Here is a 22936-nt window from a genome sequence, read left to right on the forward strand (position 1 = left end):
GCCTCGGCCTCCCAAAGTGCTGGGATTACAGGCTTGAGCCACCGCGCCCGGCCTAAAACTTATATTTTTAAATAAAAATCCTACATTTTTAAAAATGTCCTGCTTGCTGATAGAGCAAGTCCCTCCTTTTCTTTGTTTTCCAAAATTGTGTTGTTCATTCTTGCACCTGTATGCCTCTAGATGAACTTTAGAATTAATTTGACAAATTCCGTGAAACATTTTTATTTATAGGATAATTTAGGAAGAATTGGCATTTCTATGATATTGAGCCTTTCTATCCACATACATGCCATATCTCCCATATAGTCAGGTTCTTTTATGTCTTTCATTAACCTTTATAATTATTCTGTATAAAATTGAACCAGCCAGGTGTGGTGGCTCACACCTGTAATCCCAGTACTTTGGGAGGCCAAGGCAGGTGGATTGTTTGAGCCCAGGAGTTTGAGACCAGCCTGAGCAGATGGCGAAACCCCATCTCTACTAAAAATACAAAATGTTAGCCAGGTGTGGTGCTGCACACCTGTAATCTTGCTGTTCAGGAGGCTGAGGTGGGAAAATCACCTGAGCCCAGGAGTGCAAGGCTGCAGTGAGCCATGATCATGCCACTGCATTCCAACTTGGGCGACTGGAGTGAGACCTTATCTCAGACAAAACAAAACATTGAAGCTTTGGCTGTCTCTGGTCTTCACCAGGTCGGTCTATGTTCAGACATTTTTCTATTCCCCTGCCACTGCCTCTCAGGTCTTTCTTACTCCAAAGGGAGCCAGCTGAATCCTTCCACCCTCAAAAGTGACCCCTCCTGCTTTTCCTGTGAAGCAGGATTATTCACAGTCATCAGGATCTGAGACGGGTTCTTGTGCTGTTGCTCGTTGCATTTTTATTGTTAACTTGGAAAGCTCGCGTTTATAAATGATGGCATTCATCCCTCTCTTTCTCTGAGACTTAGCTACTACCCACCTTGCTCCTTCTACCTCCCCGATGCCTCCTGTCACCCTTACTTTTTCTGCTTAGCTTAAATTTCTCCCCCAGCCTGCCTGGCCTTATTCCCTGTGGTGCTCCAGTATGACCCTGTCACTGCAGAGGGCTCACTCAGTCCTGCCCACGCACATGTACCCATTACTTACCCTATCCTGGGACAGCCTTTCGCCTTTATTTTGCTTAAGCAACTTCTTCACTAACTCAACACTAACTCCAGTATCCTCCCCTTTTTGAAATCCTCCCTACACTTCCTATCAAACAATTCTGTGCTTAGTTATATACCTGCCCAGACCCAGTGTGGTGAATCGAGGCAGACAGCGTGAGCTGTATTTCACCCCACCAATGATTAGTTATGACACCTTGAGCAAGTCATCAAAACTCTCTCAGTCTTGCTTTTCTCATCTGTAAAATAGATTTAATAATACCTATTTTGAGCATTGCCTACCAAACTAAACTGAAAGATCTTTTGGCAATAGAGACTCGTATCTTTCACAGTACCTTTCAGGAAGTTGTCAAAATGTATGCAAAAAAGGTTGGTGAAAAAAACAACACTTTTTTTTGGCCCCTTAGAGGCTCTTGATAGCTTATACTAGTGAAGAAATGGGTAGTCCAGAACATCAGGTTATTTTAAAAAAACACATACACAAATAAAAGCGCCTGTATTCAGTTTCTAATACATTATCCGCTTGGAAGCAGCAAATTTTAAAAATTCATTCTATTTTGTTTGGGGTAATACTAAAATCAGTTTGCATTCCCCAAGGCTAGAATTAAACCATCATCTTAGCAAATCCACAACATGGATTGATCCTTGTGTGACAAATGGAGTGTTGTCTAACATTAAATTCTTTGGATAAACATTGAGAACATGAAGAATTTGGGATGGAAATGTTTAGATCATGAATCTCCTGAGAAACATGCCGCTGTTTCGGCTTATTTCAGGAACACTCTGGAGGCAAATGTTCCAAACATTATTTCTACATTCCCCCCACTGAAAAGATGCTAGTCTACCAAATACAAGGACATCACCTGGCATCTTCCTTACCTGCTGTCTGTAAGCTCAAGCCTGGGTCTAACTTTGTGTGGGGCTTTGAGCTGATGAACAGGTAGCAGAGCACACAGGCGGTGACAATGAAGGCCAGAAGGACCACTGCTGCTACGGACAGCCCCACGAGAGCGCCAACGCTGGGGAGAGACCACAGGAAAGCCGAGTTTCAGGAAAGGATTTGGGAGGCAGATGTTATAAAAGTCTTGTAGCTAGGCTAGAATGAGTCTGCTGGGAAGAAAACATACAGAATAAAAATATTTAAAAAAAAAATTTAGGCCGGGCACAGTGGCTCATGCCTGTAATCCCAACACTTTGGGAGGCTGAGGTGGGCAGATCACTTGAGGTCAGGAGTTCAAGACCAGCATGGTCTCTACTAAAAATACAAAACTTAGCCAGACATGGTGGTGGGCTCCTGTAATCTGTAATCTCACCTACTCAGGAGGCTGAGACACAAGAATCACTTGAACCCGGGAGGCAGAGGTTGCAGTGAGCTGAGATCATGCCACTGCACTCCCGCCTGGGTAACAGCGAGACTCTGTCTCAAAAAAAAAAAAAAAAAAAAAAAAAAAAAATTAGTATTGTGTTGTAGGAATCACCTTTGACTTTTGTTTTGTCCCTACTTGTCTTAAACAAGCTTTCTATGCTTCAGCATGGGAAAGAAAGTGCACCAACTACCTGCCAAGGACCCACCACATACCTGACCCTGCTCAGCAACACCATCTTCTTCCCTCCCTACTTTCCTTACCTGCTCACACCCCAGGGAGCTGGAGATGGTCTTAGGGGCTCCCTAGACTGCTTTTTCTTAAGAATCAGGACATATATAGTAGGCCTTAGTTAAAAGCCAGCTGTCCTTCCAGCTCAAGAGTTGGTAATTTCTTTTCTTTTTGTTTTCTTTTTAAGACAAGGTCTTGCTCTGTCACCCAGATTGAATTACAGTGTTGCCATCTTGGCTCACTGAATCCCCAGCCTCCTGGGCTCAAGCAGTCCTCCCACTTCAGCCTCCCGAATAGCTGCGACCACAGGCATGTGCCACCATTTCCAGCTTATAATTTTTTTTTTGCATATTTTGAAGAGATGGGGTTTTCCCATGTTGCCCAGGCTGATCTTGAACTCTTGAGCTCAAGCAATCTACCACTTTGGTCTCCCAAAGTGCTGGGATTACAGGCATGAGCCACCATGCCTGGCGCTGCCCCCTACCCCGTGCCCTTTTTTTTTTTTTTTTTTTAAGAAAATAGAGACCAAGTTTTCCTATGTTGCCCAGGCTGGTCTCAAACTTCTGGCCTCAAGCAATCCTCTCACCTCAACCTCCCAAAATGTTGGGATTATAGGCATGAGCCAACCGTGCCCAGCCAAGCCTCAGGTGACTTCTGACCCAACCTCCATGGTCCTGCTGACCATGTCAGTGTCAACTCCATGTCTCAAATACCTCTCCACTCCCTCACCCTCCAACCTCACTGCCTCTGTCCCAAGTCAGGCCTTGGTCACCTGGCCTGAAGGAAGAAACAGCTTCCTTTTTTCCTCCCACAATACTCAACACTTCTGTCACCATATGTATGGTGGTTTCCCCCCACACATCAAGCAATTCTCCAGCAGACACCAGCTGGGCGTCCTATAACTTGATTCAATTCTGGCACCATCTCTAGGCAAATAGTGTCAGTTCCCACAGGTTACAGGCTCAGTCCCTCAATACTCCCTCCTGCCCTCCCATGCCAATTGCAAGTAGTAGGTTGTCACCTATATTTCTGACCTACCAGCTACAAATCGGTGTGCCCATGACCCCTTCCTTGGGTTTGATTAATTTGCTAGGACAGCTCACTGAACTCAGAGAAACACTTACATTTACTGGTTGATTAGAAAGGATATAACAAAGGATGTAGATGAATGGCCAGATGGAAGAGACATAGGGTAGGGTAAGGCATACAGGAGGGGCATGGAGCGTCCACGTGCTCTTGAAGCACACAACCCTCCAGGGACCTCCACATGTTTGGCAGTCCAGAAGTTCTCCGAACCCTGTCTTTGGGATTTTATGGAGGCTTCATTACATAGGCATGATTGATTACCATTGGTGATCAACTCAACCTCTGGGGCCTCTCCTCTCCCTGGAGGTTGGGATGGGGCTGTAAATTCTAGCCCTCTAATCACATGGTTTGTTTCCCTGGCAACCAGTCCCCAACCTGAGGCTCTCTAGGAGCCCACCATGAGTCATCTCATTAGAACAAAAGATGCCCCTATCACCCAGGAAATGAGAAGGAATTTAGGAGCTCTGTGTCAGGAACTGAGGGTTCAGAAACCAAATTTTAGAACAAATGATGCTCCTAACATCTCAACAATCTACAAGGGTTTTAGGAGCTTCAACTCAGGAACCAGGGGCAGAGACCAAATATATATTTCTATTTTCTTTATTCTTTTTTGAGACAGAGTCTTGCTCTGTCACCCAGGCTGGAGGGCAGTGGTATGACCTTGGCTCACTGCAACCTCACCTCCCAGGTTCAAGTGATTCTCCTGCCTCAGCAGGAGAATATAATTCTCAGGTAGGTAGAATTATAGACCTCAAGAGATTCCCCCACCTCAACCTCCCAAAGTGCTGGGATTATAGGCATGAGCCACCATGCCGAGCCGAGACCATGTTTAATCAGCCTTATCATCCCATTTTCTAGGCCCTGGCATGTTGGTAAATATCATTTGGTACCTACTATGTGTCAGGCATTATGGAACACTCTCCCAATGAGAAGGCATAGGTGGCATCAGGCTTTGTCCTTGCCTGCCCTTCCTTCTTTAGTTCTCCTTCTTCAAGTGAGGCAGGAGAATCGCTTGAACCCAGGAGGTGAGGTTGCAATGAGCTGAGATCATATCACTGTCCTCCAGCCTGGGTGACAGAGCAAGACTCTGTCTCAAAAAAGAATAAAGAAAAAAGAAATACATATTTGGTCTCTGCCCCTGGTTCCTGAGTTGAAGCTCCTAAAGCCCTTATAGATAGAGATGCTAGGAGCACCATTTGTTCTAAAATTTGGTCTCCGACTCTGGCCCCAGACTCCTGCCCTTGCCACTTCTGCAGGATTTCGCTCCTTGTTAGTTAATGGCTAATTTCCACTCAACCAAAACACCTTAGAGCTTTGAAAAGTCTGCCTTCTCATGGCTAAATAAATTATTAGACATCTCTGCAATGGAATAGTATAGCATATATAGAGACTTTGTTAATGATATAGATGTTTTCAGGCAGGGTGCTGTGACTCATGCCTGTAATCCCAGCACTTTTGGAGGTCAAGGCGGGTGGATCACTTGAGCCCAGGAGTTCAAGACCAGACCAAGTAACATAGTGAAAGCCCATCTCTACAAAAAAAATACAAAAATTAGCCTGTTGTGGTGACCACATGCCTGTAGTCCCAGCTACTCAGGAGGCTGAGGCGAAAGGGTCGCTGGAGCCCAGGAGGTGGAGGCTGCAGTGAGCTGTGATGGTGCCATTGCACTCCAGCCTAGGTGACAGAGCAAGACCCTGTCTCAAAAAAACAAGGTTTTCAGATCTTTTAGATCTTAATATCTAGGAACATGGATACATTTTTATGACTTTATTGGTAGTATTAATGAAGAGAGCAGGACACAGTACTAATTGTTAAAATGCATGCTCTGAATGAAGAGACCCCCATCCCCCACCCCAAACAGGCTTTGTATGAGGAACATGGTTGTTTATTCACCCGGGTGTGAGCAGGCTGAGTCTGAAAACAGAGTCAGTGGAGGGCGGTGGGATGGGAGTTGGTTTTATAGGTTTGGGGTAGGCAGTGAAAAGTTGCAGAAGTTACAGTTTAGGGCGGGTTTTGCAAGCTGGAAGGGGGTAGTAGTCTGGAGTCACAAAGTCCAACTGCCTTGTCAGTTGAGGCAATAAGGAACAATAGAAGAATGTCTCAAGTTAATTAGGGGTTGATCATTTCTTCTCCTTTTATGGTTTTCCAGTTACTTCAGACTTTCCAGTTCCAGGAACTCATCTGGAGTGTCCATGCAGGTCACAGAGGTTACCATGCCATCCATAACGCAGTCAGTAGGCCTAGAAGACCTTACACTAACTACATGGCATAACCCCAATTTAACTAAATATATACATAACTATACACATGCAAGGTTGATGGAAATATGCCAACTAACAGACTGTCCCTGGTAGTTCAGGATGTGGATGTGCTGTCTGGGGCCCTTTGGATCTTATCATTGTGGAATATTCTGATATTCTGGCCAAAGTTTCCTTCTTTCTTTCTTCTTTTTTTTCTGAGACAGGATCTCACTCTGTCACCCAGGCTGGAGTACAGTGGCACCATCATGGCTCACTGCAACCACAACCTTCAGGGCTAAAGTGATCCTCCTGCCTCAGCCTGTCAAGTAGCTGGGACTACAGGCATGTGCCACCACACCAAGCTAATTTTGATATTTCTTTGTGGAGACTGGATTTCATCATGTTACCCAACGTTGTCTCCAGCTCCTAGGCTCAAGCAATCTGCCTGCCTTGGCATTCCTGGCCAAAGTTTCTATTGCCAACAGCTGTTATCTCTTTGTCTTAGGGGTTTCTTGGGTCCAGAACAGGCTCTGTGGGCACACGGGCAAGTTAATGGTGCAGGATAATCAATGCCTTCCTTACCCCGCCAGCCCACAACCAATGACTGACAGAAATTGTTAGCTAAATATCCAGCTTCCTGGCCGTCGGGTGGGATAACTGAGGTGTACATTCTACAATGGCTGGCAGAGTTTAAGCTCCAGTTACCTCTGGCGTGATTTGCTTGGTAATACACCCATTGTTGGCTTCTTCCCCTCCCTGTCTCACTTCCTCATCCTCTACCAGTGATTTCTGGGATCACTTGCCACATAAGCTACTTGCCATCAAACCCTCATCTCAGAGTCTTCTGATGAATCCCAACTTAGACACTGGATTACTCGTGATTTCTTTCTCTTTTCGTTTCTCTTTTCACATTTTTCTATATTGAGTATGTAGGGCTTTTGAGTTCTTTAGTTACTTTAATTAAACATTGTTTTCCCATTTGAGATACGCTTACTGTTCATAGGGCTGTTATCTGGGAGACTTGTGCTTCGCTTGGGACCCGTGTGGGGGACAACTCTGGGTACCTGGATGGAAAGGGGCCTCTAAGAGAGGCCCTTTGAGGAGTAAGGGGGAGAGTTTTGTTTGTCCCTGTCTACCATTCTTTCTCCAGCTTTCGGGTCCATCCTCTTCCTCGACTCTGGGGTGATATGTCCCAGATTGGAGGTCAGTCAGGGGGCAGGCACTGTCTCTGCTGATCTGTCCTGGGGGCAGAGGAACCAAACCCCAATGACAGAGTTGGGAACAACAGTGTAGGCTCCAGAGAAGGAAAATCTGTGCTTAGCATGAGATGAACTTCAAATAATCAGAGTTGTCCCGTGTGATTGTACTGCCTCAAGCGGGGATGAGTCCCTGTCACAGGAGAAGCAGGACACATGAATGAGTTATATCTTTCAATGAAGTTAGAGATTCCTACCCTGAGTAGGAAATTGGATTAGAGAGTCCCGAGCCTTCAAGGATTTCACCGTTCTGACTGAAAGATAAAAACCTACTGTGACTCCTAAGAAAGAATTAGAGGCACAGCCGAACAACTAAGGGCTTTGGAGTCAGGTAGTTATTTTTGTTCTTGTTTTTGTTTTTTGGGGTTGGAGTCTCGCTTTGTTGCCCAGGCTGGAGTGCAATGACATGATGTTGGCTCACTGCAAACTCACTGCAATTCTCCTGTCTCAGCTTCCCAAGTAGCTGAGATTACAGGCACCTGCCATCACACCTGGCTAATTTTTGTATTTTTAGTTTCATCATGCTGCCCAGGCTGATTCGAACTCCCAACCTCAGGTGATCCACCTGCCTCAGACTCCCAAAGTGTTGGGATTACAGGCATGAGCCACCATGCACGGCCTGGAGTTAGGTAGTTCTAAGCTCAGATCCTGGTTCTGCCACATTTAAGCTGAAAAACCACTTTACCACTCTGACCTTCATTTTCTTCATTTATAAAGGTTTCTATCTCACCAGGTGGTGAGAAGGATGAAATGAGGTGCTGTAGACATGGCCTGACCACAAACTCTGCCTTCCAGCAAGGCTGCTGTCTTCTGGCTCACACCCTGGTGAAAAACAGAACTAGTGATGGAGGAGGGTGCTTGTCAAGTGGACCAGACGGTGTGACAGCACCAACTGCTTCTCCACAGGGTGTCTTCACCTCCTGAGGCACAATTTTAAAGATGGCAATTCTCCTTGAGCACTGTCTCTCCCAGGAAACAGTGCTTACCTGGAGATTTTTATGTTTTTAAGGATTGGTTTTCATGAAAAGGACCAAATGGAATTTACAGCAAAACAAGGTCTTCACCCTGCAATATCCGGGCTCTGTTAGGAGCATGCCGGAAGAGATATTTCAAGGTTCAGAGCACGCTGATGCCCTAGACATCCTGAGGACTTTCAGTTCCTCTCCTGCACTTTGCAATTGTCTGTGGTATTTATGAATCACATTATGTCCGAGTCCAGGAAGAGTCGCCCTAGAGCATTTTAGCCACCCTTGAGGTCACGGAATGGGAACACACTGACAGAGGATGCAACCTCAGAGATCACCCCACCCAACCCCCGATGAAAGCATTGTCTGAGCCGCTAAAGCACACCACGTCAGAGAGTTTCCAGGGCAACAGAAGGGACCACAAGACACAAGAGCTGTGTAGGGAAGGGGCTATTGGAGGAGGGAAGGGGTCCTGGCTGGGTGCTGAGAGGATTACTCATCTTTGTGTCCCCAGGGGCCAGCACAGTGCCCAGAAGACCACTAGAGGGTCAGTGAATAGTTTTCAAATGATCTGAGTGGATCAGTAGCAGACAGGACAAGCCAGGGCTTGGGATGAGACAGGCCTGAGTTTTCAACCCAGCTCTGCCACTTCCTCTCACTGGGACACTCCTAGATAGTAACTTAACCTCTCTCAAGATTTTTCATCTGTAAAATGAGGAGAAGCGCCAGGGTTGCGAAAGCGTGAAAGCATCTAACCCTTGGATAGTCTTAGGTAATGTTCTTTAAATCTCAGTCTGCTATGATATTTCTAGGAGATCTGGACAATTCACTTCCACACTGAGTTTCACTTCCCACATCTATGAGCCAAGGAACGGGAACTCTCTTATTGAGCACCTACTATATACACTGGTCACTTTAACGTGTATTATTTCACTTAGTTCTCACAACAATTCCATCACAAAAATATCTCTATGACCATTTTAAAGTTGAGAGAAAATACCAGGCAGTTTAATAACTTTTCCAATCCACATAGATAGTAAGTGACAGATTCTGACTAGCCCCAAAGCTCCACACTGTCTCTGTACTTACAAGGGAGGTCAGTACCATCTTATTTCAGCACCTAGTTCAGTGCTAACTACACAGTGGGCCTTCAACAAAACTTCACTGTTTCACTTTAGATGCATGTTGTGAAACTGCCCTAGCGAAAATTACCACAGTGAGAGAAATCTGATACGGAAGTTATGACAGTGAGAGAAATCTGATATAGCTGACTCCATTTTGCTTCTAACTTTATGAGCTGTCTTTGTTCATTCCTGGGCACAGGCCAAGTTAACTATAAGAGGAATTTATAGTTTAACTTTAAAACAAAGATGATAACAGCCCCTTCCTAAAACTAACACCCTCCTTGCTCAGGGACTGCAACTGCCTTTATTAAACTAACAAATTAACCACAAGGTTAGAATTATGGTTCAGAAGTCATGTAGCTGGAGGTGACGAGATTTGTAATTCCCTCAACTCCTCCTATAGATAATGTCACTATTATAAAACCTAAAACTAGTGTTTGAGGTATCTTTCAGACCTTGCATTTTGATGGACCAGCTGATGACACCTGAACCAGTAACCCATACCAAGAAACTGGCTCAACTGGTCTTGTAACCAACCCCCCACCACCCAGCAACTGACTCAGTGCAAGAAGATAGCTTTGATCCCCTACGATTTCATCCCCAACCCAACCAACTGGCATTCCCCATTCCCTAGCCCCCTATCTGCCACCAATCCTTGAAAAACCATAGTCTCCAAATTCTCTGGCGTGGGGGTGGGTAGGGAATGAGGATGTGAATTTAAGAATTATGTCCTATTTTGCCACCTGGTTGGCCCTGTGATTATTACTATTATTATTACTGTTATTATTTTGAGACAGAGTCTGGCTTTGTTGCCCAGGCTAGAGTGCAGTAGCGTGATCTCGGCTCACTGCAACCTCCACCTCCAGGTTCAAGCGATTCTGCCTCAGCCTCCCAAGTAGCTGGGATTACAGGCACCTGCCACCATGCCCAGCGAATTTTCATATTTTTAGTAGAGACGGGGTTCCACTGTGTTGGCCAGGCTGTTCTTGAACTCCTAACCTCGTGTTCCACCGCCTTGGCCTCCCAAAGTGCTGGGATTACAAGCATGAGCCACCGTCCCCTGCCAGCCCTGTGATTATTAAACTCTTTGCTGCAAAACCTATTCTCATGCATTGGTTTTTCTGGGCAGCAAGCAAAATGAACTTGTCAAGTGATTATAGTAGTATCTCTAAATAAACTGTGAGTTCCTCAGAGGCAGAGAATAATTGATTTTTGTGCTTCCAACGCCTTGCAAAGTATCTGGCACAAAATAAAGCCTAGAATGAATGAATGAATGATGAATGAATATACGGATGAACAGAAAATACATTAATATTATTCCCTGTGTTACAGATAGCAGAAGTGTGTAGGATCTGATAACCTGGTCATCTGAAAATCATTTAGAATTGTAGATTGAATCACCTACAAAAAGCTATCATATTTCTAACTGTCATTGGCCTATGTCAAGTTCATGTCATCTCTGTTATATCATTTGATCCTTACCACTGCCTTAGTCAGAAATCAGGGCAATGATTGATCATCCTGCCCATTTGATAGATGAAAAGACAGAGACTTGAGAAGTTCTGGTGGCATAGGATGCTGTCCTTTCCCACCCAGAGGGCAGCAGCCTCTGTTCATATACCTCCAGGGACGGAAAAATCACTGCTGAGTTGGCCCATTCCATTTTTGCTGATGCCTGTTTTCCAAAGCAGGCTGAGGATGAAGTTCCATTCTCCAGGTGAGGCCTTTAGAGACCCAGAGGCATTGAGACCTATTACCCTCTTAGCCCAACACTTAGGTTCCAGGAATGCAACCCCTTCCCTGAACAAATGGGGAAATCTGAGATCCTGTGGGTGGAGCTTCAACACTTCTACGAATATGGCCTGAGCTAGCTTCTGTACTCTGCCACTGTCTCATGATGAACTTGGAGGCAGCTCTGACTACTCCCTAGTCTTCTGCCTTAGCTGAAAATGGGGTACATCCCCAGCACTCACCACAGGGCTTGGCACACACTAAGTGCTCAGGAAAGAGTGCCCAAAAGAATGACTAAATACAAAAGGGAACCAAGGGCTGACTCCAGGCTGAGGCTGGGGTTGGGGTGTAGCACCAGGCGAGGGTTAAGGCTGGAGGCTGAGGTTTGGATGTAGATCTAGATATTAATAATATTTGGAGTCAGGATGTGGGAGAGGTGCTGAGGTGGGATTGCAGGCAGGACAGAGAGGAACTTGGGGCTGGTGACAGAATAAGGTCTGGGGTCAGTACTGGGGAGTGTGGAAAGTCAGGGATGAGGTTGGTGTTGATATTAGGAAGGGGACCTTGGTGGAATGATGATTGGGGTGAAGTTAGAGCTGCCAGTGAACGTTTGAAGATGGCAGTTGCTCTTAGGAGGAGGCTTGATATGTGATTTGGGGTCGGGATGAGGGCGGTGATGGAATGAAGTTTGGAGTAGGTTTAGAGCGAGGGTTGTTTCGGGTTAGAGGAGGGGGAGGTCCGAGGATGGCTCTAAATAATGGTTGGGGCCAGGATGAGGAAATCGGGCTGAGACGGGGTTTCAGAGGGCGGTGGGGTTGACGATGTGGGTGTGAGGACAGTAAGGGCTGGATGGAGATCGTACTTGGTGTTCAGGTGGGCACTCGAATGAGGGCTGAGGCTGGGGTGAAGGGGGCTGAGACTGGAGTGGGGTTCAAGGTAGGGTGAGGGCCAGGGTCGGTACCTGAGCCACCACATGTAGCTGTGCTCGTAGGGGAAGAAGCTGTGCGGGTCGTCGCAGCAATACTTGTGGTCGCGGAAGCCGCAGCAGAAGACGGCGGCCGCCTCGCCCCCTGGCCGCGGGCAGCTGAAGCCGCGCACCACCTCCTGCTCTGCGCTCACGTAGCTCGTGCAGGCGCCGCTCATCGCGCCCCGCCGCCCCCTCGGGCCACCAGACGGCCGGCGAGAGCCCGGCGGGGAAGCAAGGGAGCGAGCGAGACGGAGCTGAGCCTGAGAACTGCTGAGACAGAGAGACAGCGGGGCCGAGAGAAGCAGAGAAGGAGACGCAGCGCGGGGCGCCGAGGCGCAGCGGCGGAGACCCGCGGCCCCGAGGACCGAGCGGAGGCCAGGTGCGCTGCCAGCGCGGCGGGGAGGCGCGGGAGGGGCGGGAGGGGCGGGAGGCGGCGGCGGGAACGCAGCGGGAGCCGGAGCGGACGCGGGGAGCCGGCCCGGGAGCCTCGTGCTGGTCGGGCTCTGCCTGCGCTTCCTGCCCCCACCCCACTGCCGGCACGAGGGCGCTGGGTGCGCAGCGACAGCACGACGCGACCGGGGTGGCGGTGTGGGAATTCGAGGCCGGGGCGTGGGCGCCTCACATGCACCGAGCCCCCGCCGGGAGCCTCCGGGCATTCGGGGCTAGGGCAGACAGACAAGGCGCCAGCCTGCGACCGCACGGCGGGGTCAGTGGGGAGGGTGAGCACAGCTTCACCCAACCTCCGCAGCAGCCCAGGGATGTTCGCACCCGTTTTATAGGGGGGAGCTGAGGGCCAGAGAAAAGCCATTTCCCAGGGTCGCTAAGCCCATGAGATTTTAGCCGGGGTCGGCCTAGTAGGAAGCCCTTGCTCTTTTCTGCGGCTTTCATGATGCCTCTTTTCCAGCGGGCTTTTAGATGTCCTCATCTTCTGGAGTCCCTGCTAGTCTCTGCCTTTCGCTGAGAGCTAGCTCGTGCGCGGACAATGTCCACACTCTTCTGTTCATACTGCCTGCCAATGGCCTGGGACAAGGGGCCCAATGTGGGTGTGGATTGGCCCAGATGGTAACCACACTGACCAGCAAAACCAGCAGACCTGTCCATTTTGAAAAATTATTTCCAGAGAACAAGGGCATTGTTCTCACTAGCATCCAAGAACCACAGTCCGAAGGGGCTCTCGGCGCCTTGGCTTCCCTCGTGTACCCTGTCGCCTTAGGCCATCTCTAAGGGCTTCATACAGCACCTTCCATGCCTTAGCTCTACCTTTTTCACAGCAGTGGGTGGAGTAGGAAATGGTTACTGTGATGCCTTGAGCGCCCCGGATTCCTTCACCGCTTGCTTTGGACGTGTGGGGAACGGGCCGTGAGTATTAGGGGATCTGCCTCCAGTTCAGCTCTGCCGCTTCCCTGCTGTTTCCCTCTGCGCTTTAGGTTCCTTGTCCTCACCCAGGTCAGCTCCTTAGATGCTAATTGTGCTGTTCCCCTGACCTGGGCCCTAGGGCCCCTGAGAGGGATCAGATCTGGGCCTGCCATTGTCCAGTGCCACACAGCGATCAATGGCCCAGGCAGGGCTGGTACCCATGTCTGTCTTACATGTCCCCCTTAACAGTCTAATGAAGTCTATGAACCCCTATTCAGAATAATGTGTTGTTTTTTGTTTGTTTTTTGTTTTGTCACTTTGTCACCCAGGCTGGAGTGCAGTGGCAAAATCTTGGCTCACTGCAGCTTCCGCCTCCTGGATGCAAGTGATTCTCCTGTCTCAGCCTCCCAAGTAGGTGGGATTACAGGCACATGTCACCATGCCTGGCTAATTTTTGTATTTTTAGTAGAGACAGGGTTTCACCATGTTGCCTAGGCTGGTCTCAAACTCCTGACCTCAAGTGATCCACCCACCTCAGCTTCGCAAAGTGCTGGGATTACAGGTGTGAGCCACTGTGCCAGGCCATGAATAATGTTTTTAACTTAAAAAAATAAATTACTTAGGGTTACAAAGGATACCAATTATATTGAATCACGATTTTGTCCTACTTTTTAAAAAGTGTCAAGAAAAATCTAGAGATGAGTCTGTTAATTACTATAATATTGAGGTGGTGAATGAAAGTAACTAGTATTTGAACATGTTTCTATTGTAATACAATATGAAAATATCTGTAATTTTTATTGGTAACAAAGTAATAAGTACCACTAATACTATTGTGGGTTTTCTTGCCAATATGCATGATGAAAGAAAATACTGAATTTCAGCTAGAGGTAATGAATATCAAGGATGTGATTTTTCTCATCTAAGTTTGTGAATCCTTTGCACTCTATCTAAAGAGGCTCCTTGAGCTCTGTGGACTCTATGTGAACATCGTCTTGTTTATCTGGTCTAGCTCCTACTTTAATGCTTTTTCCTTCATTATGTGCATTGTGTTCCTTCATTCTGTTCTTCTGCAGAAATTTATTACAAATTTATTGCTATTGCCAGGCCGTACCCATCCTGTATGTCATGTAGTCCTTGAAAACTTCCTTTGAGGCAGGTGTCAGTCTTCCCATTTTGCAGACAAGGTAACTGAGAGAGAAGTTAAATAATTTACCCAAAGTTATGTAGCCAGTAACTGATCAGAGCCCTGTACCGACTCCTCCTCCCTTCCCAAGTGAGGAGTGGGCAGGGAGAAGTATTTATGGAGAACACACTGTGAACCAGAAACCGTGCTCTGCGCTTTTCATTATCTCTTTGACTCTTTACACCAACTATGTGTAGTATTACTCTCTCCATTAAGAAAAATTAAAAATAGGCCAGGTACAGCAGTTCATGCCTGTAACCAGCACTTTGGGAGGCTGAGGCAGGAAGATTGCTTGAGCCCAGGAGTTTAAAATCAGCCTGAGCAACATAGCAAGACCTCGTCTCCATAAAAATTTTTAAAAAAATTAACTGGGCATGGTGGCATGGACCTGTAGTCCTAGTTACTTGGGAGGCTATCCCCTGAGCCCAGGGGTCTGTGGTAGCAGTGAGCTATGATGGTGCCATTGTACTCCACCTTAGGTGACAGAGATGACACCCTGTCTCTAAAAAAAAAAAAGAAAGAAAAAGAAAAATAACAAAATGCATATTCATTATAAAACAGCAAATTAGAAAATACAGATTAGCCAAAAGGAAAAATAAAAATCACCCATAATTTCACCACACAGAAATATCTATCAAACACCCCCATCACCTCATCCCCATGCACACAATTATATACCCACTTGATGGTAGGAAAACTGAGGCCCAGAGAGGTTAAGGTTAAGTAACTTGCTGAGGGATCTACAAATCAGAAGTTCCAGTCGCCTTCTGTGTGACCTTAGGCTGGTCACAGTCACTTGCCCTCTCTGCATAGAGGGCGGTAGCTAAGATTACTCCAGATGGAGGATCTTAAAGTCTGGTACTGGGCCAGCCTTAATAGGAAGTCCCTTCTGCAGGGTACACAAAACAGTGCCCTCAACACCTTGGCAGCTTTTGTTCTGGAAGCTGAGTTCCCTCAGGAGGGTTGGGAAAGAAATGTCCCCTCGTTATGATCTGCTGCACAGCCCAGTGACCACAGTCCCGGGGATAACCCCTGGCTGAAATAGCCGGTTCTGCTAGTGTCACATGGCAACCAGTGGCCCAGGCAGAACTAGTACTCTGGCTTTGTGTGTGGTCCGAGGCGGGTCCCTGGCCTCTGGCCCTGGTGGAGCCAGAGCAGCCCCTCCTCTTCCGCTCCTGCCCTGGCTGTGCTGGTCTGAGAGCGTGGACATGGCCACTGAGCATCGCCCCCACCAGGATCAGGTACCGGCTTGCAGTTCACTGCAGCTGCAGAAGCAAAGAAAGGATGAGACATGCATCAAGTCCCTCTGAGTGCCTGGTCAGGAAGGATGCTTTCTCTTTTCGTCCAGAATGAGGCTCTTGTGTCTTGATCAGAGAGAAGCGACCTACACAGTTGGACAGGAAATCCAGGGACAAACCAGTGGCCCACATACAAGCCAGGCTCTTCCTCACTGTTTGTGGCCACCCTTTCCTTTTTGGTCTTCATTGGTTTGCTGTCTGTTTCACTAAGCAATCTCTCAGACACACAAAACGACCTGAGGAATAATACAGGGACCACCCACATAGTTTACAAAATAAAAAAATTGGCTGACTCTGGGTTCACTGCTTGGGAGCTAGCCCTGCCCTGAAAGGAACAGCTTAAAAATAAAAAATAAATAAAATGTTAAAATTGATCGATCCAGTTTGAAGTCCCCTGTGTACTCCTGCCTCCTCCCCAAGAGGTGCTGTACTCCTGAATTTGGTATTTATCATTCCCATATTCTTATTTATGCTTGCATGTGTACGGATCTTTGAGCAATGTGTGGAATTGCTTTGCATGTAATTAAATTTTAAATGAATAGCATCATGCTGCATGTTTTCTCCGGGAGCCTGCTTTTTCACTCAGCCTTCTGTTTTCGAGCTTTGTCTACACTGATGTGTTCACTCTATCTAGCTTATTCATTGTTGCTACTATATCATTCTCTAGTTACTGAATATGTGGTGATTTATTATCCATTCTCTTGAACATTTTTTATTGCTATTTCAAACACTGGTACTTTTTTGAGTTTTTTTTTTTTTCTTTTAAAATCAACTTACCAGCTGGGTGCGGTGCTGCACGCCTGTAATCCAAACACTTTGAGAGGCTGAGGCGGGTGGATCACCTGAGGTCAGGAGTTCAAGACCAGCCTAGCCAACGTGGAGAAACGCTGTCTCTACTAAAAATACAAAAATTAGCTGGGCATGGTGGCTCACACCTGTAATCCCAGCTACTTGAGGGGCTGAGGCAGAAGAATCACTTGAACCCGGGAGGTGGAGGTTGCAGTGAGCCAAGATTAGGCCACTGCACTCCAGCCTGGGCATAGAGTGAGACTCTGTCTCAAAAAAATAAATAAAATAAACTTACAAGCCTGGGCAACAAAGTGTGATCCCATCCCTAAAAACAAAAGTAGCTGGGCATGGTGGTACGTGCTCGTAGTCCCAGCTACTCGGGTGGCTGATGCGTGAGGATTGCTTGAGCCCAGGAGGTCAAGACTGAAGTGAGCTGTGATTGTGCCACTGCACTCCAGCCTGAGTGGCACAGCAACACTCTACCTTGGAAAAAAAATCAATTTTATTGAGGTATATTTTACAAACAATAGAATATACTCAAGTGTACAGCTTGGTGAGTTTTGACAAATGTGTATATCCATGAAGCCACCACCACAGGCAAAATACAGCATTTCTCCATCATGCATCACTGCCCACTATGCCCGATTGCAACCAGCTCTTTTCTCCTTGAGCCTTGCCTTAACATACCACTGCTCTGCTCTCTGTCCATATAGATTAGTTCTGCCTTTTCTTGAATTGTATACCATTGAAATCAAATTGCATGTCCTCCTTTGGGTCTAACTTCTTTTGCTCATCACAACACCCTTGAGATATACAGAAATTGTTGCATGTACAAGTAGTTCCTTCCTCTTTATTGCCGAGTAATACCTATTATATAGAAATACTACAGTTTGTGCACTCTACTGTTAATGGGCATTTGGGTTGTTTCTAGTTTGGGGCTATTATGGATAAAGTTGCTATAAACATTTTTGCAAATATGCCTTGTTTTGGGACATGTGTTTACATTTCTCATAGTTGGATACCTAGAAGTGGAATTTCTGAATTATAGGGTAGACATATGTTTAACTTTATAAGAAGTTGCCAAAAAAAAAAAAAAAAAAAAAAAAGAAGTTGCCAAGCCTGGGCAACACAATGAGACCCTGTCTCTACCCAAAGAACAAAAAAAAAATTAGGTAGGCATGGTAGTGCAGGCCTGTAATCCTAACTGTTCAGGAGGCAGAGGCAAGAGAATCACTTGAGCCTGGGAGTTCAAGGCTGCAGTCAGCTGATTGTGCCACACTACGCTCCGGCCTGGGTAACAGAATGAGACCCTATCGAGAAAGAAAGAACAAGAGAGAGAAAGAGAGAGAGAAAGAGGATGGGAGGGGAGGGGAGAGGAAAGAAAGAGAGAGAGAAATCGCATAAATGTTTTCACTAGCACTTGATATTGTCAATATTTTCTACTTTAGCATTCTTACAGGTGTAAAGTGGTTTCTCATTGTGGCTTTAATTTGTGTTTGCTTAACAGCTAAGATAAAAGACCCCCCCTTTTTTTTCCTTAGGAGAAAGGGTCTCACTATCTCACTCTTTTGCCCAGACTAGAGTGCAGTGGTGCAATCTTGGCTCACTGCAACCTCCGCCTCTTGGGTTCAAGTGATCCTCCCACCTCAGCCTCCTGAGTAGTTCAGCTGGGACTACAGGCACACATTGCCACATCCAGCTGATATTTGTGATTTTTGGTGGAGACAGGATTTCGCCATGTTGGGCAGGCTGGTCTTGAACACCTGACCTCAGTTGATCCACCTGCCGCAGCCTCAAAGAGTGCTGGGATTACAGGCATGAGCCACTATGCCGGGCCAACTGATGATAAAGATCTTTTCATGCACTCATTAGCCATTCATATACAGTCACAGTTCAGAGATATTGTGGGTTCAGTTCCAGACCACCACAATAAAGCAAATATCACAATAAAGCAAGCCACAGATTTTTTTTTTGGTTTGGCAGTGCAAATGAAAGTTACTTTGCCAAGATCCATCAGTGGAATCATTGTCTGTGGCAGCTATAGCCTTAGGAAATGTATTTATTCAATAGTATGACTTGAAAGTCAAAATTACTCCTTGATCTATGGGCTGCAGAATGGATGCTGTGTTAGCAGACATTAAAACAACATTAACCTCCTTGTTTGTATGTCTCCATCACAGCCATTGGTTGAGTAGGTACATTGTCAGTGAGCAGTAATATTTTGAAGGGAATCTTTTTTTCTGTGCAGTAGGTCTAAATAGTGAGCTTAGAATTCAGTAAACCATGCTATAAACAGATGTGCTGTCATCCAGGCTTTGTTGTTCCATTTATACAGCACAGGCAGAGTAGATTGAACATAATTCTTTTTTTTTTCTTTTTTTGAGATGGAGTCTCGCTTTGTTGCCCAGGCTGGAGTGCGGTGGCATGATCTTGGCTCACTGCAACCTCAGCCTCCTGGTTCAAGTGATTTTCCCACCTCAGCCTCCCGAGTAGCTGGGACTACAAGCGCACTTCACAATGCCTGGCTAATTTTTGTAGTTTTAGTAGAGACGTGGCTTCACTTTGTAGGCCAGGCTGGTCTCGAACTCCTGAGTTTAGGTGATCCACCTGCCTCAGCCTCCTAAAGTGCTAGAATTACAGGCATGAGCCACTGCGCCAGGCCAGATTGAGCAAAAGTTCTTAAGGGCCCTAGGATTTTCTGAATGATAAAGAGGCATTGGCTTCAGGCCGGGCACAGTGGCTCATGTTTATAATCCCAGCACTTTGGGAGGCCAAGTTGGGTGGATCACTTGAGCTCAGGAGTTCAAGAGCAGCCTGGTCAACATGGCGAAACCCTGTCTTTACAAAAAATACAAAAATTAGCCGGGTGTGGTGGTGTGTACCTGTAGTCCCAGCTACTTGGGAGGCTGAAAGGAGGATTGCTTGAATCCAGGAGGCAGAGATTGCAGTGAGCTGAGAGTGTGCCACTGCCCCCCAGCCCCGGTGAAAAAAAAAAATCCTTTTTAAAAAAAAAAAAAAAAAAAAAAAAAAAAAGAAGAAAGAAAAATAAGCTGGCAGTCACCAGCTATATTAACCCCTAATAAAAGAGAGTCAGCCTGTCCTTTAGTTTCGAAGCCAGGCATTGATTTCTCCTTTCTAGTTATGAAAGTCCTAGATGGCACCTTCTGATAAAAGACTGTTTTGTCTACATTGAAAATCTATTGTTTGGTGTAGCTGCCTTCATCAATTACGTTAGCTAGAACTTCTGGGTAACTTGCTACAGCTTCTCCATCAGGCTTTACTGTTTCACCTTATACTTTTATGTTATGGAGTCAACTTATTTCCTTGCTTTTTTGTTTTATTTTATTATTATTATTATTATTTTGAGACAGGGTCTTGGTCTGTTGTCCAGGCTGGAGTGCAGTGGCATGATCATAGCTCACTGCAGTCTCAACCTCCCAGGCTCAAGTGATCCTCCCATCTCAACCTCCCAAGTAGTTGGGACTACAGGTGTATACCACCATGCCCAGGCAATTTTTTATAATTATAATAATAATTTTTTGATACAGAGTCTCACTTTGTTCCCCAGGCTGGAGTGCAGTGGTATGATCTCAGCTCACTGCAACCTCTGCCTCCCACGTTCAAGCAATTCTCCTGCCTCAGCCTCCCCAGTAGCTGGGATTACAGACACCCACCAGCATGCCTGGCTAATATTTGTGTTTTTAGTAGAGATGGGTTTTCGCCATGTTGGCTAGGCTGCTCTTGAACTGACCTCAAGTGATCCACCTGCCTCGGCCTCACAAAGTGCTGGGATTACAGGCATGAGCAACTGCACCCAGCCCAAACTTCTTCTGCAGCTTCCTCACGTCTCTCGGCCTTCATAAAATGGAAGAGAGTTAGGGCCTTGGTCTAGATTAGGCTTTGGTTTAAGGGAATGTTGTGGCTGGTTTGATCTATCCAGACCATTCAAACTTTCTCCACATCATCACTAAGGCTGTTTTGCTTTCTTATCATTCACGTGTTCACTGGAGCGGCACTTTAAATTTCCTTCAAGAACTTTTCCTTTGCATTCACAACTGGGCTAACTGGCATGAGAGGCCTAGCTTTCAGCCTATCTCGACATGCTTTCCTCAGTAAGCTTAATCACTCACAGCTTTTCTTGATCTTGTTTTTTAAGAGAAAAGGTTTTGCTCTGTTGCCCAAGCTGGAGTGCAGTGGTATGATCATAGCTCACTGTAGCCTCAAACTCCTGGGCTCATATGATACTCTGCCTCAGCCTCCTGAGTAGCTGCGATTACAGGGGTGAGCCACTGTGTTGGCTAATTTCCAACTTTTGACTTAAAATGAGAGATGCGCAACTCTTCCATTCACTTGACCACTTAGAGGTCATTATAGGGTTATTAACTGGCCTAATTTCAATGCTGTTGTTTCAGAGAATAGGGAGACCTGAGGAAAGGGAGAGAGACAGGACCAGTCAGTGGAGCAGTTAGAACATACACAACATTTATCAATAAAGTTGTCTGGCCAGGTGCGGTGACTCACACCTATAATCTCAGTGCTTTGTGAGCCCAGGAGTTTGAGATTAACCTGGGCAACATGGTGATATCTTATCTCTAAAAAAAAAGAAAAGAAAAAGAAAAAAATTAGCCAGGCTTAGTGGCATGCATGTGTAGTCTCAGCTACTCAGGAGGCTGACATCGAAGGATCACTTGAGTACAGTACACTTGATCAGCCAAAAAGCCAAGAAGCAGGCCCTTTGCAGTGGCTCACACCTGTAATCTCACACTTTGGGAGGCCAAGGCGAGCAGATCACTTGAGGCCAGGAGTTCAAGACCAGCCCGGCCAACATGGCAAAACCCCATCTCTGCTAAAAATACAAAAATTAGCTGGGCTATAGTCCCAGCTACTCAGGAGGTTGAGATGGGAGGATCACTTGAGCCCAGTGGGCCAAGTCTGCAGTGAGCCAAGATCACATTACTATGCTCCAGCCTGGGAGACAAAGTGAGAGACCCTGTCTCAAAAAAAAAAATTGCTTCTTGGGTTTTGTTTTTTGTTGTGTGTGTGTGTGTGTGTGTGTGTGTGTGTGTGTGTTTTGAGACAGAGTCTTGCTCTGTCTCCCAGACTGGAGTGTAATGATATGATCTTGGCTCACTGCAACCCCTGCTTCCCAGGTTCAAGTGAATGTTGTGCCTGAGCCTCCCAAGTAGCTGGGACTATAGCACCATGCCTGACTAATGTTTTTGTTTTTTTAGTAGAGGTGAGGTTTTGCCATGTCGGCCAGGCTAGTCTCAAACTCCTAACCTCAGGTGATCTATCTGCCTCATCCTCCGAAAGTGCTGGGATTACAGGCATGAGCCACCACCCCTGGCCTTGAGTTGATTTTTGAATATGGCGTAAGACCAATTCATTCTTCTGCATGTGAATATCCAGTTTTTCTAGTACGCTTTATTGAAGTCACTTCCCTTTTCTTATTGTGTGATCTTGTCTCCTTTGTCAAAAATCAATAGGATCAAAATGTTTGGGTTTGGCTGGGCACAGTAGATCATACCTGTAATCCCAGCAATTTGGGAGGCCGAGGCGGGTGGATCACCTGAGGTCAGGAGTTTGAGACCAGCCTGACCAACATGGAGAAACCCCGTCTCTACTAAAAAAAAAGAAATTAGCTAGGCATGGTGGCGCATGCCTGTAATCCCAACTACTCAGGAGGCTGAGGCAGAAGAATCATTTGAACCCAGGAGGTGGAGGTTGTGGTGAGCTGAGATCGAACCACTGCTCTCTAGCCCGGGCAACAAGAGCAAAAATCTCCATCTCGAAAAAAAGGAAAATTTGTGGGTTAATTTCTTGGCTCTCTATTTGGTTCTATTGGTCAGTATGTCTATTTTTATGCCACTACCATGCAGTTTTAATTATTATAGCTTTGTAATATAGCATAAAATCAGGTAGCGTGATGCCACCGGCTTTATTCTTTTTGCTCAAGATTGCCTTGGCTGGTGGTTCCAAATAAATTTTAAAACTTTTTTCTATATCTGTGAAAAATGACATTTGAATTTTAATAGGGATTACAGTGAATCTATAGGTTTATCTTCTTATTGAGTTGACACTGTTCTTATATATTCTAGATACAAATCCATTATCAAATATATTATTGTAAATAATTTTTTCGAGTCTGTGGGCTTGCCTTTTTTTTTTTTCGTTTTTTCCAAAAGCGTCTTTTTAAAAGAAA

At 46.1% G+C, this 22936-nt stretch overlaps 1 protein-coding gene across 1 annotated transcript in view; it reads right to left on the minus strand.

Moving 5' to 3' along the window:
- Nucleotides 1-12486, minus strand: part of SHISAL2A (shisa like 2A) — a 23953-nt gene extending 11467 nt beyond the window's left edge. The window contains exons 1-2 of the mRNA XM_032296992.1: nucleotides 12100-12486; nucleotides 2021-2160 (exon numbers count right to left, since the gene is read on the minus strand). Of these exons, the coding sequence (XP_032152883.1) occupies nucleotides 2021-2160; nucleotides 12100-12281 (322 nt within the window). The 5' untranslated portion in view covers nucleotides 12282-12486. The remainder of the gene's footprint in view (nucleotides 1-2020; nucleotides 2161-12099) is intronic.
- Between the last annotated feature and the right edge of the window lie 10450 nt (nucleotides 12487-22936).

The sequence above is a fragment of the Sapajus apella genome, unplaced genomic scaffold, assembly GCF_009761245.1.
Source record: "Sapajus apella isolate SASKATOON/1434 unplaced genomic scaffold, GSC_monkey_1.0 scaffold36, whole genome shotgun sequence".
NCBI classification, from domain to species: domain Eukaryota; kingdom Metazoa; phylum Chordata; class Mammalia; order Primates; family Cebidae; genus Sapajus; species Sapajus apella.